This window comes from Scylla paramamosain, chromosome 12 (genome assembly GCF_035594125.1).
Source record: "Scylla paramamosain isolate STU-SP2022 chromosome 12, ASM3559412v1, whole genome shotgun sequence".
Lineage (NCBI taxonomy): Eukaryota > Metazoa > Arthropoda > Malacostraca > Decapoda > Portunidae > Scylla > Scylla paramamosain.
Window position 1 is genome coordinate 7807501 of NC_087162.1, and position 18520 is coordinate 7826020.

Below are 18520 nucleotides of genomic sequence, written 5' to 3' on the forward strand. Positions count from 1 at the left end.
AGGATGCACAGTGCCTTGCAGTCCTGCCTGCCTTCCATGCCTCCCGCGCCTCGTCCTGTCTCCCCATTCCTTCCTTATGCTGACCATGACGCCTCCACTCTCATTCACAATGACACGTGAACACCACCGATAACCTATTCATTCACACATCTATTCCATTATATTTACATTATTTATTACATTCCTTTAGCGTAATGTTTCATTGTTAGGTCAGCTCACGAGAAAAGTTACTCTTTCTCACCCTCACGTCATGTCCATTGAGGCCCAGGAGTTAATGGCTGTGAATCTGTTTTACCGTAATCATGTCATGAAACACAATACACTCGCTGTTGGCATTAAATACGTGTTCTACGTGTGTTATGTTCTTTACCCATACGTTTTTCAGCAACAATATAAAACGTTAATGTAATGGAAAGGACGATGATGATGGTGCGCATTAGTGATTATGATGATGGTGATGATGATGATTTTAATGATGATGCTAGTGATAATGATGATGATGGCGATAATGATGATGATGGTGAAAATGATGACGATAATGATGATGGTAATGATTTTAACCATGGTGATGATGACGATGATGATGAGTTTGATAATGATGATGATGTTGATGATGATGATGATGATGGTGATGATGACAATGACGGTGATGATCATCAAGCCAATAATAACGAAGACTGTAACGACGACGATGATAGTAATTTTGATAATGATGATGATGATGATGATGATGATGATGATGATGATGGTGATGACGAGGCTGCTACTGTAGGTGTGTGCCCCTGGGATCGATGCAGTGACGGAAAGGGCACAGACACACTGAAGAAAATTATATCTTTCAGTCAGGGGATGTACATGAGCAGAAAGGAAGTGTATGGCACCTATTACTTAACCAAACTTAACCCAACCTAACCTGACCTGACCCATTCTCTGCCGTAGCGACCCCAACTGAACATACTCGTCACTCGACAACTAGACTGGAACGATTCTTTTTTTTCTCTCAAGGTGGATGAAAAAGATTGTTCCGAGTAGCTAGCTGAAGAAAAGTGTGAGGGAAGAGAAGAATGAAAGAGAGGTGACAGTGTGTGGGGTTGACCACATTGCTAATTTTAGCATAATGATTTCATTACTTATCTGTTTTGTAGTTTCGTAAGTGTTTACTTGTGCATCGACAGAAACGCAACTGTCCTATAAGACACAATTGTTAGGAATTAAATGCACTGAATATGCTTAAACAGCGTGCAGTTCATATTTAGAAAATCATTTCCAACAGACTGTCGGTGCTCAGTGATTATATATATTTAATAACAATTTTTTACTATTAATTTTAGGGTTTTCCAGAAGAACCATTCTAAACAGAAATTCAGTGCACAAAGTAATGGAAAATAAAATATGGACAAATGGTTAATTTTAACACTGTCCACAACCTGAGAGACAACAGTATGGACACCTGGCGGCTGAGACCATGAACTACAAGTCTTGATATCTCCAATTGTTTACTCTTTGTACAGGGCCCTTACCTTTTTCTAAACTGGAGTGCAGTTTCCATAATAACAAAGAGGTGTCACACAAACATCTGCACTATAAATAGGCAAGAGTAAAGAGTTTTTTTTGCCTCATCACCTCCCTGATCTCTGATCTTTCTAAAACTTCTGATTGGTGCAGAGCAAACTTGGTAATGTTCAATGCCTCAAGAACTCAATTCTTCCATCTCTCAATTCGACACAACCTTCCAGACAACTATCCCCTCTTCTTAAATAACACTCAGCTGTCCACTCTTCTACACTGAACATCCTCGGTCTGTCCTTTACTTATAATCTAAACTAGAAACTTCACATTTTATCTCTAGCTAAAACAGCTTTCATGAAGTTTGGTGTTCTGAGACGTCTCCGCCAGTTTTTCTCACTCCTCAGCTGCTAACTCTGTAGAAGGGCCTTAGCCATCCATGTATGGAGTATGCTTTACAAGTTTTTTTTTTTTTTTTTTTTTGGGGGGAGGGGCTGGCATTCACTTATACCGCTCTACTAGACAGGGTGGAATCAAAACCTTTTCGTCTAATCAACTCCTCTCCTCTAACTGACTGTCTTCAGCCTCTCTCTCATCCCCGCAATGTTGCATCTCTAAATATCTTATACCGTTATTTTCATGCTAACTGCTCATCTGATCTTGCTAACTGTATGCCTCCCTTCTTCCCGCGGCCTCGCTGCACAAGACTTTCTTCTTTCTCTCACCCCTATTCTGTCCACCTCTCTAACGCAAGAGTTAACCAGTATTCTCAATCCTTCATCCCTTTCTCTGGTAAACTCTGGAACTCCCTGCCTGCTTCTGTATTTCCACATTCCTATGACTTGAATTCCTTTAGAAGGGAGGTTTCAAGACACTTATTCTTCAAATTTTGACTACTGCTTTGGATCTTGTTCTGGGACTGGCATCTCAGTGGCCTTTTTTTTTTTTTTTATTGAATTTTTGTTGCCCGTGGCCAGTGTTCCTCTTTCATAAAAAAATAAATAAAAAAATAAATAAATAGATAAACAAATAAATAACTCTTCGTTATCTCACTCACCGCAGCAATTTTTCGTTCTGTGTTATCTTCTATCGCTATTTCCATGGTTACTGCTCTTCACAACTTGTTAACGGCATGCTTCCTCGTTTCCTTGCCCTTGTTACACAAGACCCTTGTTGTGTTTTACCTCACTATTACAAGAGTTAGCCTGTATCTTTACTGTTTCACCCCTTTCTGAGGATTCGTTACTGAATTCCCTACTTGTTTTTTTTTTGTTTTCTGTCTCACTTTCCTACGACTTGAATTTTTCGAAGGAAAGTATCAAGACTACGGTGAAAATTGGCCGATTTTTTTATTTGTTTTTATTTTACTCTTTCCGTGACTAACTTTTTGAGGGCAACATAAAGAACTAGTCTTTTCCTTCATTTCTGTGCCATTGGTCATTTTTTGATACCGGAGAGAGAGAGAGAGAGAGAGAGAGAGAGAGAGAGAGAGAGAGAGAGAGAGAGAGAGAGAGAGAGAGAGAGAGAGAGAGAGATAAATAAATAAATAAATCACGCAGTTTTGGTGAATCGTCACAACCCCGCAGGACGCATTAAGTAAAGTTTTGCATGCCTGACGCTGAGTAAGAGTATGAGGATCTCTTCGAAATGACAGCTGTGGTATTTCATTAATTTGTGTGTGTGTGTGTGTGTGTGTGTGTGTGTGTGTGTGTGTGTGTGTGTGTGTGTGTGTGTGTGTGTTTGTGTGTGTGTGTGTGTGTGTGTGTGTGTGTGTGTGTGTGTGTGTGTGTGTGTGTGTGTGTGTGTGTGTGTTACAAACCCTAGCACTGTAACAAGCAAGATACGTATTAAGGAAAAGGTGACTGGTGCATATATACTAAGGACACTGACGCCAGCGCTGACATCATCGGGGGTATTTTTTTTTTTTTTCGGCAACGGAAGCTGGCTGTTCCACATGGACGGCAGGACATTTACGTAGGAACAATGATCGTTTCTAGTCGTGAGGAGTCAGGAATTACACACACACACTCACACACACACACACACACACACACACACACACACACACACATTTTCTGACTAATGAAATAGGGCTTCAATATGTACTACAGTTACATAGATAGAACACACACACTATCTCTCTCTCTCTCTCTCTCTCTCTCTCTCTCTCTCTCTCTCTCTCTCTCTCTCTCTCTCTCTCTCTCTCTCTCTCTCTCTCTCTCTCTCTCTCTCTCTCTCTCACGACACGGGAATCCTCTTCACCGTAGTGTTCCGGTGCCTTCTTTATCTTTTAACCTTTGAAGAATAACATACGTAAATATGTGTTTCCGTTGTCCTGTACTGACGGCGTGTGGCTTTCAGAAAAATGCAGTGCCAATGACGCATATTTCTGGCAATCGTTCATAGAAAAATAGGAATAACAATTCGCGGACCTCAAAAACAAACCGAAAAGGTCGCCGCTTCTCCCCCGAGTACCTACTAGTAGGAGTCTCCCGATCTTCTGTGTACCGGCGATACGGTGAAAAAAAAAATAAAAAAAATGCACCAGCTCTCATTCGCTTACGCGTATTGACGATGTAGTGAGATAACAATAACATACTGAGGTGGTAGCTTCAATCATCAGCATTATGAGAACGTCACATCTCTAGCATCGCCGCTCGTTACGTTGGGCAAGTTAGGCGGCGTAAGCTGTAAGGCGTTTCAAAATGTTTCACTTTTTTACGTGTTTCTCACTATTCATTTTATAATTTAGAATCCCGGAGCGAATGAATAATAATGAAAAAATAAATAAATAAAAAAATCGGCCAACACCACACACAGATCCAGGTTTAAAATGGCTGGAACCTCATGGAATATATGGGCCTTATTCTGAAACTGTTTGCACTCTCACCACTACCGTTTTCAAAGGCAACAGAGATGATGAGGCGAATTCTCAAGTTTCTTCTGTTGATAATGCTGAATCTAATTTATCTGTTGACAGAACTGTAAAAACACCATTAAAAACCCGCGTTACTTCAACTAGAGCCTTTTTAAAGCAGTGGAGTATGTATCTATGGTTCATGTCTAATGGTGGCGTGAATCACCAGCCTCGCCGATCTTCAGATAATGTTGTCATTGTACTACTGTTTTTTTTTTTTTTATTTCCCTCTGGCTGTCATTAATTTTGTCAGACTGTGTCTTGTAAATATTTAGGTTATCTTTATGTTGTAATATTATTTTGTGGCAATATTTTTTTATTTATTTTATTATTATATTATTATTTATTTATTTATTTATTTATTTATTTATGTATGTATTATTATTACTTTTTTTTTTTTTTTTTTTTTTACAGTCAGCATCATCTAAACATTACAGTAGACGTTCACAGGGTTCTGCTTTCCGTCTGCTTTCTTTCTATTATTAATCTGCTGCATCACTAACGCTAATATATTTCCTCTTGCATAATTTGTTAAACGATCCTCTGAAGCTGAGGGAAGCCTTAGTTCAATTTTGAAACTCTCTCTCTCTCTCTCTCTCTCTCTCTCTCTCTCTCTCTCTCTCTCTCTCTGTGTGTGTGTATGTGTGTGTGTGTAGGATGTACGTAGGTAAGGTGGTAGGAAGGTACTCGTAATTAACGAAATGAACCAATGCATCCCCAATCAGAACTTTATGTTTATTTTTATAAGATTTGGGAAAACTATGATCCATTTTTTGGGAACTGCACGAATTAAAATAACAGCAAAAATCACTATACAGTCCTTTTTACCTGTAGTGGCGCCAGGTGGAGAGAGAGAGAGAGAGAGAGAGAGAGAGAGAGAGAGAGAGAGAGAGAGAGAGAGAGAGAGAGAGAGAGAGATACATTGCTTCCCTCCAGGTCAGTGCACTACTGATACATGTGAATAATTTTATCAAGTACGAAACATCATGACTTTAATAAAAACAGACCGCAATTGTTCATTACACACACATCGAGCAGATTCTGCCTCGAAGCAAGGTCGTAGGATGAGGCATTGGCCAGCTTTCCTGGTTACAGATCGAGAAACAAAACTTTCAAAACGGTATGAAAGCTGATAGTTTTTAGCCACTGTCCAGAGCATAACTTAAAGAAAGAAAGAAAGAAAAAAAAAAAAAACATAAGATGGCACAGGATGTACTACTATCGTGAAGTTAGTCCTTCCGCTGTCGAAAGGTAGAGCGCTTTCCGGCTCCATGTTCCAGTGACCAAGTGATGACGTCATAGGCGGTCAAACCACACAGTATATGTAGTACGTAGCCAATATAAAACGGCAGTCCCTTTTCTCGGAATGTAAACACAATAATGATCCTCGCTGTGACGCGTGTGTTGGGTTGATGATGGGCCGGAAATCCATCTTTAGCAGTTCGTGACCAGAAAAGGCTTACGCCACTCAAATTATGACGCTGTAGTCTTGAAGTAATACGTCAAAGAACGTCATGCGTTGCCTACTTTTCCAAGAGCGCTTAATGTAGCATAGGCACATAAGAGTCAGGCAGGGAATGTTGCTAGTTAAATGAATGCATCATTCATTTAACATTTGAACTCACTCGACAGAACATAATAACAATAGCTTAGTTGTCTGTTCTTGTGTGTCACATCTTAGCTACGTGAACCCTTGAAAAATTCAGTCCATCATCTCCAAAACACAAATACCAGAGTTCATGAAGCTGTGACGAGAACATGTACTGTGTATTTCTCCACATAACTTCAAAGGGTGGAAGGGAGACAGATCCATGACATACCTCACATCCTAGACTGGGCCTGAATGCTATGAAAACGCGAGATATCTTAAGGGAAAGTAGTGTAGATTGCGTGGATCAGTGAACAAAGGTGACAGAAAATGTATACAGGTAGTTCAAGGGCAAGAAAATAACGATTAGTTATAGGGCAAAAAAGGCTGAAAACTCATTCCCACATAGCCTAAGTCCCGCACTGCCTTCCTCTTGAAAATTGTATTGTGTTGCTGCGAAAAGAAACACACACACACACATACACACACACACACACACACACACACACACACACATAACCTACAGGTATATTGGTAGATTGATAGATTAGTCATTAATGATATTTCCTTACCTGCAGCACGGGGAACACCCTCCCCGCCTGATCACCTCACCTGTGGTTGTGACGGCCAGAGAAGTCTGGGTTTCACTGGGTATCTTGAAAGTGCGCCAATTTCCAGCTTCGGAACGAAGTCGACGTCCTTGTCTTGCCAGTAAAATGTTATTATATATATATATATATATATATATATATATATATATATATATATATATATATATATATATATATATATATATATATATATATATATATATATATATATATCGAATTTGAATGGATGTGATTGCGGGGTTATTTCCAGATCAGTCACTGGTACACTTACACAACAATAATGAGCCACTACTTCGCAGGTGTTTGCTATGGAGGCAGGTGCACCGTCTTGCTGCCAAATGGTCAAATCATTCAAATACAAATCCTTGTGATTACTGTTTTAAGTTCAGGCATATCAGTGACAGTAATCGCTAAAAAGTACGTGGATATCTGGATGAATGCAAGATAACTTACAACACCACGACTCTTAAGTTCCTCACTAAACACTAAGCAGTGTTGCCAACCTTAGTACCTCTTTTCCCCTAGACGCATTGTACCTTTATCCTGCGGTTGAATATGTAATTGTTACTATAATACTAGTAATGTATAATCACTTGCTAGCAGAAGTAGCAACATAAAATGAGGGCAAGACTAGGCCTACACTTATATTTATACAAAAATGTGTAATGTTATACTATAAGTTATGTATGCATAAAACAATAGCACTCACTATTACTAATGCAGTTCCCTTCCGACAGACGGCATGCAAACTACATTTATTTAGTAAGATTGGCCTACTGTCCTGCAGACTTCTGAATATGAAGCTGAACTGTCCTGCTGTTGGCACCACTGACACTGGTAGACAAATCGGGTGGCCTGCGCATGTACGACAGCAGGCAGCTGCCATTTTAGAGGGTCGTGTCGGGACCACGGGTGAGAAACACTAATCTCATCCTTAGCCGTGACTGCCTCCACTAAGTCATTCATCTGAGCCAATATGTTTTCCCTTGCGTTTACATTCATCTCCCCTCCCCCTACTTACCACTTAGGCTTTTATGACCCAACAGGTCTGTTGTGCTTCCTTTCTCCCTACTTGCCACAGGCTTTTATGACCCAATAGGTCTGTTATCTTCTCCCTGTTCAATATTATGCTTCTTCCGTTTCAATGGGAGAGAGCTCCAAAGCGCAGGAGACAAAGATTGTTCAAATTGATATCTTTACTTGTTTTAAATACCACAAAGTATCAAAACCTTATTTTCACAAATATACTGTTAAAGTGAGCCTGCCAAACTATTTAGACTCATTTTTGTTATTTATGAAATCAGTTCCATAATGATTTAATAGTACATTGTAACATGACATTGTAATACACTAGCATAAGTACAATATTGCACTCACACCACCTATGGTATTTTTCAAAACCCAACAGTATGGTAATCTAAAAAAATTTGCACTATCACCGAGTTTTTCTTCTCATTCGGTCTATTGTAAAATAATCCTACCACTGTTATGGTGCAACACTTTTCATGAAGTTAAAATGTGCTCAGGTACACACAAATGATGAGCCCTATTCCTGCTGGGACACCTCAATGGGATTTAAATACCATACCTCTGGTGTGAGAATTTACTAATACATTATCAGCCTTTATGTTCTGTGCAGTCTAACATTAAATGATTCTTATCGCACTTCTAATGCTTAATTTAACATGCAGCGTCATACAATTGCCTTCTCTTTACCATATAACTTCCATGTTTCATTTCTGTGACATTCTTTCAAACAGGAATTTATTGACAAATTTCTTAAATTCATCCCGTAACAGTGTCAGCCTCTCCACCTTATCCTTAAGGGCTTTGTTTATTGTTTCCAGTTCAACAAGTTCTATTTCCATATTCTTGAATTTCTCTTTCCTCTTCTCTCTGCATCTCTTAGAGGCTAAATTATTCTGCTCACGATTCCTCTTGTACTTTTCTTCCCCTGTCATTGTTCTAAAGTCTTGATCTGTTCTTCGGGTAGTGCTAGATGTAGAAGCCACTAAATCCTTCAACTCTTTGTTCACTGTGACCTCTGCAGTGGTAGATTCATCATCCAAACAATTCATTTTGCATCCAACTGACTTCCTAGAACTCCTCCTTGTCTGCCGAGTCCGCACTGGTCCCACAGAGTCACCCTGGTTCCTGGTTGGCTGGGTAATGGTGGTCGATACTGCTAAGGTAGGCAATTTTCCCTTACAGTGATCCTGGCTTTCCTTCTTAACTGCTGAGTTAAGCTTCTCTATCTTACACTGGTCTTGGATTTCCTCCTCCATTCTGATGTTAGTTATGTCTTTCTTACACTGGACATGGCTTTCCTCCTTTACCTGTAATACAAAATTAATTAGAGAAAATTTCATAATCTACAAACAGTACTTTGTGAGAAGAAACCCCAAATGTTTTCCAATTGCTGTAATCATCAATCATCTACTTGTACTATACATGCAACTATCACCATTAATATAGGTGTAGCCAAAAAAAACCTGGCCTATACATAGATATACACACAAATAACCATTTCCTTATAACCAAATTCCTGAGCTCATGGAAAAAGGAATGACCATCACACCACAATGTACAAGGATACTTAAGAGATCTGTTTTATTAGGCACATTTTTCTTCAGTCTCCCACACCATGAATTCTAGAACTACTCACCTCATCCCGGATGCCACACTCTAGCACAACATTATCAAGAACATCTTGTTCCTCAGAGTGACTGAACAGATCCAGATCCAGATCCAGCTGCTGAGTGTTGTCCCAGGGAATATTTTCAGATGTTTCTGCAAAGAGCTGGACTATGTCATCCAATATGTGTGGTGGAATCTCTAGATCTTGCATCTGAGATGAAGATGGTGCTGGATTTTCCTGAAGGAAATCTGAAGGAGAGAAAGGTCTCTCATCACAAAGGACATTATTCACCATGCCAGACACACATGGAAGTCCCTCAGAAGGAAGGCCATTATCCAATATGGCACCATGGGGAGGCACTGACTTCAAAGACATCTCAGTTGTAAGGGGACAGTCGGCCATTTCTGAATCACATGGAGGCAAGGACAAATCCTTGTGATTAAATGGTAGCAACTCTCCTAAATCCATTGAAGATTCTGCTGCCACATCAAAGATAGCCATCTTTGAGGTGCCTGCAGGCTGATTCAGATGTGCTGAGCCTTCAGCTAAGCCGATGAAATTCTTGGGAGAGATGTTGCAAGCCACCTGACCTACATCAATCACTTCTGTAAAGAAATTGGAGCATATTGTACAAACATACAGTAAGTGAGTGTTGAAGAAATTAGGGACTACTAAGATTAAGTTTTAAATATACAATGTAAATGAGAGAGAGAGAGAGAGAGAGAGAGAGAGAGAGAGAGAGAGAGAGAGAGAGAGAGAGAGAGAGAGAGAGAGAGAGAGAGAGAGAGAGAGAGAGAGAGAGAGAGAGAGAGAGAGAGAGAGAGATTCAAGTTGAAATTAGGTCCAAGTGACTGTCATATATATATATATATATATATATATATATATATATATATATATATATATATATATATATATATATATATATATATATATATATATATATATATATATATATATATTTACTGGTTATGGGATGTCAAATTGAAAATGAAGGAATCAAATATGAAGAGGTTGAGAAAGTCGAACACTAAGTCCTGCGCATGAGGTCCAGTGTAGCAAGTGACAGTGAGCTAAGTGCTATTATGATACAAATGATATGAAATGATGGGCATTACATTGCTTTTCATTAAGGAATTAGAAATTCAACTGAAACTTCATAACCAAATGAGTGCCTCCATCTCTGGGAATTATTACAACAATCTGATACAAGTTACCTAAATTATAAAATATCAAAATCATCTCTGTAAGGAAAACAAAACTGACAAATGGTATACATCCATGTGAAATTCAGTTAACTTCAATCTCATTCTGTGAGTAAAATTTAAATATAAAATAATTAATCATGCTCATCTTAAATTTTTTTTTTTTAAATACAACATAAATAGTAAAACCATTCTCTAATATAAAAATGGGTTTATGTTACTAATAAAAAAATTAACTATAATGAGAATAAAAGTGTTACAGCAGGTAAAGAAAGGAAAAGACTAGAGCATGCAAGAACCACAATTAATGAAAATTTTGTGATCAACCCTCTTGGAAAAATCTTATGAAATTCTTGCAAATGTAACTCCACTTTTTAATATCAAATATTTACATGAGCTTTAATACATGAAAATCTAAATTTCTTTTATAAGATATCTTGTCAACATGTCACCTATATGCTCAGACTTGATAATACTAAGACAATGCATCATGAGATTAAATCTAAATTACCAATGTGCTTGTTGTACATCCTTTTCATTTCTATAAACATTACAGATTTGAAAAATTGTCAGAAGACAATGTGGCACATCTATGTTAGTCCTGAAAGTTACATTCAGGTGTTTCTAGTTTTATGCCACGCAAGCATGCAATGCTCAATTTTATGGGAGACTCACTATTAGTGTGTAGCTCAGTGGATGTGGTGGTGATAGAGGTGGCTTCCAGTTCCTGAATGGGGTAGTTGGCCCTGTCTCCACTCTGCCTGTGTACCAGCACGAACTGCAGATAAAATTTGATATGCACTATGAAGTATGCACCTTCATTCAATGAAGAAGTGGTGTTAAGAGGATTCTGAAATCCATGTCCTGTAAGTTTATGCACTGAGGTTGTGGTAATAGTGGTGATACGAGATGGTTCTGAACTCCAGTTCCTGAATGCAGTCTCCTTTCTGCCTCAGCATCAGCATGGGCTGCAGATGAAATATAACAAATACCATTAACTAGCAATTTCTTGGGAAATGTCCAACCTAAAATACTTTAAATGTAATTATTTTTACCACATTACCTGCCATCACAGTTGGGGTCAGTTATATGCAGTGTATGTGTACTTGGGATGGAACATTAATGTGCATAATCATAAATGTTACTTTGTTTTTCTGCTACTCTTCCACTGCAGTTTCTCTGCACCACCTTCACTGATAGTACCAATATACAGTAACACAACATATATTAATTAAAAAAAATTGGACTTAGATCTCAATATCTCTATAGCAGAGTTAAAGTAGTTGTGGTCTTATTTTTGATAGAACTAAGACAGTGATAACTGCCTCAAGAAATTTCAACATATCTAATAAACATCATGTTTTTAACTTTCTCCATTTTCATTATTAATTCTTTAGGTTTCATTTTAAAACAGAACAATATATCAGTTCTTTGAAACTGAAATAAGAAGGTACACTCGTATATCATATAATCATCTTTAATTTGAAAGATGTAAGACTTAACAAGTTTCTTGGCAGCTAACTGAATTTAACAAAATTACATTTAACCCAATGCATCTCAAATTGCAACACTAGCATAAAATAATCTTTATTCAAGCATATTCACCAAGTTTATGAAATTTGTTTCCTCACCCATAAATACCTTTAGCAGGTGTCAGTCTCACCTTGGTAATGTTTGCAGTGGTTCCCAAAGATCCTGAGGGGATTCCAGTCTGGATCCTGACTGGAGTCACCCTCAGGCTCGAAGTGAGGTGAGGCTGCATATCTGTATGTGGATTCACTGCTGGTAGGAAGCATTGCGGAGCCTGTTTGGTGAGAATACTTTTTACATTTGGATGATAATCAACTCAATCCATAAGTGTAATATTCAATGATCAGATTTTAAGTTCCTATAAACAAATATGGCAGAATCCCCTAAGATGAACACATTTGAGTCCCAATCTATTCCTAACTTGAATGCTGGAATACCCTCACTTTCCTTTTAACTTACTCATACACTTAAGTCTAAAACTTCCCCATCCCACTTCATTGAGGTATCTTTCTCCTGCACCCATCATATCCATCATAAATACAGTATCTTTGTCATCTAACAAACAAAAGCATAAACTTACCATATAAGATAAACAATTTATTCCCTCTTTAGTAAAGATTCCTTCAGATTCACACATCATCTATCCATTCCAAGGCTTGCCAGCTTTTGCCTTATCTTACTCTCTACACATGCAGTCCAAAATTAGACAATCAAGAAACTAAGCACCTACTTACAACCAATTTCAAATAGTGAAACCATAATCACTTTTGGTTAAACGTAGTGCAAGTTTGGTAGCTTGGTACAAGGCAAGAAGAGATGGCATCTTACCACAAGGTGCTGCTCCATTATGGGCATTTCTTGCCCAACTCAAGATCTTGGACTTGCTTACACTTCGTTTGCTTGGGTTCACTTACACTTATTGTAAGAATGACTCAAATTTGCACCTCTCTTATGCAGTTCTTCCTGCTAGATCTTGTTATGGACACTTGCTATCATCTACTGACTTGTCTGGTCATTTCTTTTCTGGCCATTACATGTCTTTATTTCAGGGTAGTCAACAGTTTAAGAATGTTGCCATCCACTTGGGTCTTTATCCCTCCAACTAGAGATGTGAAGGTTGCCAGGAATTCAGATGGTTGGAGCTGTTGGTGTCCAAAAGCAGGGCCACTTGGGATCACCTTTCACCTGGAGCCACATGTTAATAAGTAACTGCTGAATATGGCTATAATGGCATTAAGAGTAAACCTAAGGTAGGTTTGTCTTAATATAAAAGTGGGTATGTATACTTACATGGATATCCAGAAATGCTCGTGAAAATTTGTCACATCCACACGGAATAAAACCATGATGTATGTATGAAAGTTGCTTGTCATTCAACGTTTACAACTTTACAGCAACAAGGTTACTGCATTATTAATGTGCATCCACACTTGCAACAAAACTTGCTGGCAACACCAAACAGGCAACAAGTTGGGAAGTCATTAACAATATGTTGCTGGAGACTGGTGACTATCAGTGGGGCATTAGGTTGGTAACCCTGGCAATATTAAGGGGATAGATTTCTGGAGAGAGACAGACTCACTCCAACAGCATCATACCAGGTTCCAATTATTCACAATAGTCACAAAACCAGACAATATAGTTACAGAATGTTTCCTTATCCATGTCTTGCTCTGGCATCCCATCCATGTATTTCACAAGTGTAGATTTAAGAAGGCAGATGAAGGCAGATGTGTGATGTGAGATCACAAGATATTCTGAAGGTGATCACAAGATATTCTGAAGGTGAAGAAAGTGGAGGCAGAAATATAATTTGCTACAAAATCTTGAAACCAGATCTGGTATCCAAGGGAAATCCTGGAACGCTCCATATCTTGTGTCCAGATGAGCAATGTCCTCTGCAATATTGTGCATGAAAACTTGCTGTCCTGCATTGCATAAAGATGGTCTCAATCACTCTACAACAGGACCTCCTCTGATGCCCACACAAAACATCTATGTATGACAGCAGCTGCCATCTAAGTATCCTCACATGCCAACATGACCCTCTCATCTCCAGACATCTAGTGTGGATGGCCTCATCTAGTGGGATAATGAAGCCATCATGTTGCTAACCTTGTAACAAACACTACTGTTGATATGTATCCAGATGTCGACTGTTTTGTTTCCATTAGTTTTCAACTTGTCTGAGGATAAAACGTTGCCAGTGTGGATGCACCCTTGGGAATGTAACAGAATTTTATAGCTTGTCAGCTTTGGATGCTTGATCAAGTTTCTGAAGACATTTCATACTTAGTTATTTGCTTCAACTGTGCTGTGTATGCTCAAGTTAACAATCCCTTTATCTAGTCTCACCACTGGTGAGAAAAACCTCAGCAGCAACAAATTCCAATATACTGTGGCATTACATTCCAGTTTAATGATGCAGGATACTTTACTGGGTGTGGGCAGGGCTGGCAAGTCCCCAGTAATCAAATACAGTAACGAATTCTAGTTAAGTTGGAAGGAACTGTAGGGGAAAACATGGTGGTCAGATTGAAAATGGTAATATATTTTCCATGCATCTCCATGCCTATATACTCACTGGGTCCAACAATGATGTCTGAGTATTAATCTTGAAGGGCTGGTGAACGCCTCTCAGGGAAAGCCGGTTCCGTCTGGCCTGGAGGAGTAACAATGAACCAAAATGTTAGTAATTCACATTTACCTATTACCTTTATAAACCAGCAGCTACGTCTCAAAGCTTACACCATGAATAACGTGTGTAACTGTATGGCTGAGATTCCTAGCCTGCCCATTGTTTTACGCATGGTTTCAATAACACTGATGGCTAACACAACAAATTAACGGTGCAAGCAGGCTTTACCACAAGACTAACACAATGAATGCAACTGCTGAGAACACGAACGTATTATATGGAATAAGATTGAATGTCATTCCAGTAATGTGGGGATGGACGGCCAACCATTCTAGGAATTTTTTTATGGTAGAGGTATGACTGGGACGCTAGATATCATTAACTGGTGCTCACAAAAAAAAAAAAAAAAAAAAAAAAAAAAAAAAAAAAAAAGGATGGACGGCCAACCATTCTAGGATTTTTTTTTTTTTTATGGTAGAGGTATGACTGGGACGCTAGATATCATTAACTGGTGCTCACAAAAAAAAAAAAAAAAAAAAAAGAGTAATTCACCGATGACATTCGTAAGTCCTAATCAAATGGGAGGGAAAACCCATGTCAAGCCCTGAAGTGAAAGCGACTGGTCATGCTGACGGCTGAGTGCCACGTCACCGTTATCTACCAACAATTCAATTCCCATGACAAGGCTTTCGTAACCTTAAACCTACAGTAATACAATCTTTTCGATGCCTAGTATGCAAGTAATATAACAGTTCTAAAGTAGCGGTGGTCTTTATACCCTCACTAGACACGCAAAGTCCCAGCCCTACGTTTCTCTTAAAAAATTAACACAATGGCAATATCGGTTCCTCAGAGCATCCCGCCATTTTATATGTATAAAATCTAGGAATATTTAAAGATAGTCCCGTTCATATATATATATATATATATATATATATATATATATATATATATATATATATATATATATATATATATCACCAAGTCAACAAATTAATCCTACTGAAATCTTGCACCAATCTAACAGTAACGATTCCTATCCTAATTTGAAAGGTCAGATGGGATTAACTGGTAATCTCTCTCTCTCTCTCTCTCTCTCTCTCTCTCTCTCTCTCTCTCTCACAAAATACAAGTGCTCAAAATAATAGTACGTGCAAGTTTCGGAAATATTAAGACTACAACTTTAATTTCGGACTATGGAATCAAGGTAGCGCAGGATACAGTCAGATGCCAGGAATCACATGACCGTGAGAAGTCAATGTAAACTTTTTCAGGCTCGACATCACGGACGCTTAAGCTATCAGTTCTTGTATAAAATAATTCAGATATGAATATTAACAAACGGAACAACGGGTTTCTACTTCTTACTAATATACATCCATCCACACCGTGAGTACTGACGGAGAATGCCACTCGCGATATCAACGTTGTAATCTTCCACTTTTTTTTTTTTATTCCAATTAGCGGCGTAAAGACAAATTCAGTAAAAAATCACATTGTAGAATCACAAATCGTCATATAATATAAAATCACTGCAATAGTAAAATGAGGGAGGAATCTAGGTAGTGTCAAATCAAAACGTATTGCACCACACAATGAAACTACCCATTCCCCCCCACCCTCCCATCATCCTGCGGACTTTCCCTATCCCCATCCCTGCAACACGAAGTGCCGCCGTAACTGAAATATGTACGGCAATACGTTACTACATCGGCAAGGATGCTATAATAACCTGATCTGATGTAACAAAACTTATGAAAATGGGAATCAGTCACGAAATACAGACTTGGTAACACCACTGCCTGTATGACGCAATATAACCATTATTATAACGTTATTACCTTCCCAAATGCAGTAATTCCTAAGCCTCTTGGCTCACAAAAACAGTGATGAGCTCCAGAAGTTCAAAAGTCCAAAATATCTGATGAACACAGAAGAAATCCCATTTAGAGGTGTGATGGAGCGGCAGTATAACCACCAAGTATATAGCACACGCAACTGACCGAAGTTGCCACGTTGGTTTCATTATATACTCCTCCATGACGTCACTGACAGCCAATCAGAACTTAGAATACTGCGCAGCCTACCCCCTATATGTATTACAAGATTATTGAGTAATTTCTATGTTTTTTTCCTCCATACACACGATAATTTTTACCTCTGCAATTATGGATAACCGCTATAATACCAACTTTCAATTCCCAAACGTGTACAATAACCCTCCGAGAGCCGTTCACTCCTAGGGTAGGTGGGGCTTATGCGCAGAGGTGCTCATGTTGAAACGTGCGTACAAAAGATGCCAATAACGTCAACTTCTTATATCAGATTATTTTTTCATCACATTTTCTCATTATTTATCTAACTGGTTACTTCTTTCTAATTCATCAATTCATGCAGAATACTATAATATCCTTAAGGAAGCCAACTAGAACTGGAAACAGGAGAAAAACGTCATATAAGAGGAACCTATTTCTTATTTATTTTAGTGTTTTTCCCCTGATCACCGATACATGGTAGTCACTCATATAAGATAATAATTAGATTATTACAAGGAAATTGATCTGAAGAAAGCTTATAGGGCTCCCTATATGTGAAACACAAAATAAACAAAAGGCGAAGTGGAGGCAACAGCAACTTAAGATTGCACCATGTTATGTTATGGTCTATCGCACACAAAATTTTCCTACTATGCCTCTGCCATAACTACCGTATGCCAGTCAGTAGCCACTTCAAGCCCCAAGGAGAGTTCACAGTTCACACACACACACACACGTCTCATCACCACCACCAACAGCAACTAGTACTGTAGCAATATGAACTATGAGAGAGAGAGAGAGAGAGAGACCACTAGCGGGCTGATATAAAGAAAAAGCCCGCTTCAGCCACAGCACAGTGCTAACAAATAATAAACAACACACACACACACACACACACACAGAGAGAGAGACTAGCGGGCTGCTATAGGGAAAAAACCCGCTTCAGCCAGTGCTAACAAATAATAAATAACACACACACACACACACACACAGAGAGAGAGAGAGAGAGAGAGAGAGAGAGAGAGAGAGAGAGAGAGAGAGAGAGAGATGTAACTGGAAGCTATGGGCTTTATTTCCTAGTTTATACATACAAAATATGAAATTGAAATGCACAGTTATGCAAGCAGTACATCTGTAAGGAGCGAGGCAAGTTAAATGAAACAATAAAGAGGGGGAGACCAATAACACCATCCATCCTAATCTTATTATTATTCTTCGCCTTATGAATCCCTGGTGGGATCGGCCGCTTTATTGTGTAGTTGCCAATAACTTGTCTTGTTCACATCTTTCTCCAGGCCCATCTGTCATGTCTCTCCATTCCACCTCCCCACCTAGCCTTTGTTTTCCCCTACTTCTCTCCACTAGGCTCCGTCATGCAACTTACATCCTAGTGTCCCTCCATCCCCAGTGACGTCATTGAACATAAAATACTCTAATGACCGAAGGGAAATGACAGCTATGAATTGTTGTATAATGTGGAGTGAGGAGCCGACAAAAATTACTGAAATTTTTACCACATTTAAAAGAAAAAGGATACATCGAACAGTTAACGTAATTAGAAGCTTTTCACCTTAACTCCTAGCCGATAATTAGCTGGATTCAATCTCCCGCACTTCATCGCTATGTTACATCATTTGTCATCTCTATGGTAATTGCTCTTCAAAACCCATCAACCAACTGCTGCACAAAACTTCTAGACACAGTGACTTTCAAAACTATTCTAGCCACTATACAAATACTATACAATACAAATGATTTAATTTAGTTAATTAATCAATTAATTTTATTTATTTATTTATTTATTTATTTATTTACTTATTTATTTTTGCTATTTTCCTCTTTCATCCTATT

At 38.6% G+C, this 18520-nt stretch overlaps 2 protein-coding genes across 2 annotated transcripts in view; one reads left to right on the plus strand and one right to left on the minus strand.

The window, feature by feature from the left end:
* The window catches only part of LOC135105654 (uncharacterized), a 1815-nt gene extending 1464 nt beyond the window's left edge, over positions 1-351 (plus strand). Inside the window, exon 2 of the mRNA XM_064014028.1 lies at positions 1-351. This exon is cut by the window's left edge and continues 540 nt beyond it. Within this exon, the coding sequence (XP_063870098.1) occupies positions 1-120 (120 nt within the window). The 3' untranslated portion in view covers positions 121-351.
* A 7452-nt stretch (positions 352-7803) lies between these two features.
* Positions 7804-16643, minus strand: LOC135105655 (uncharacterized). The gene is made up of 6 exons (XM_064014029.1): positions 16475-16643; positions 14580-14657; positions 12129-12269; positions 11141-11243; positions 9288-9865; positions 7804-8958 (listed from the first exon to the last, which is right to left on the minus strand). The coding sequence occupies exons 3-6, from the start codon at positions 12225-12227 to the stop codon at positions 8356-8358; spliced, it is 1383 nt and encodes a 460-aa protein (XP_063870099.1). The 5' UTR covers positions 12228-12269; positions 14580-14657; positions 16475-16643; the 3' UTR covers positions 7804-8355.
* Between the last annotated feature and the right edge of the window lie 1877 nt (positions 16644-18520).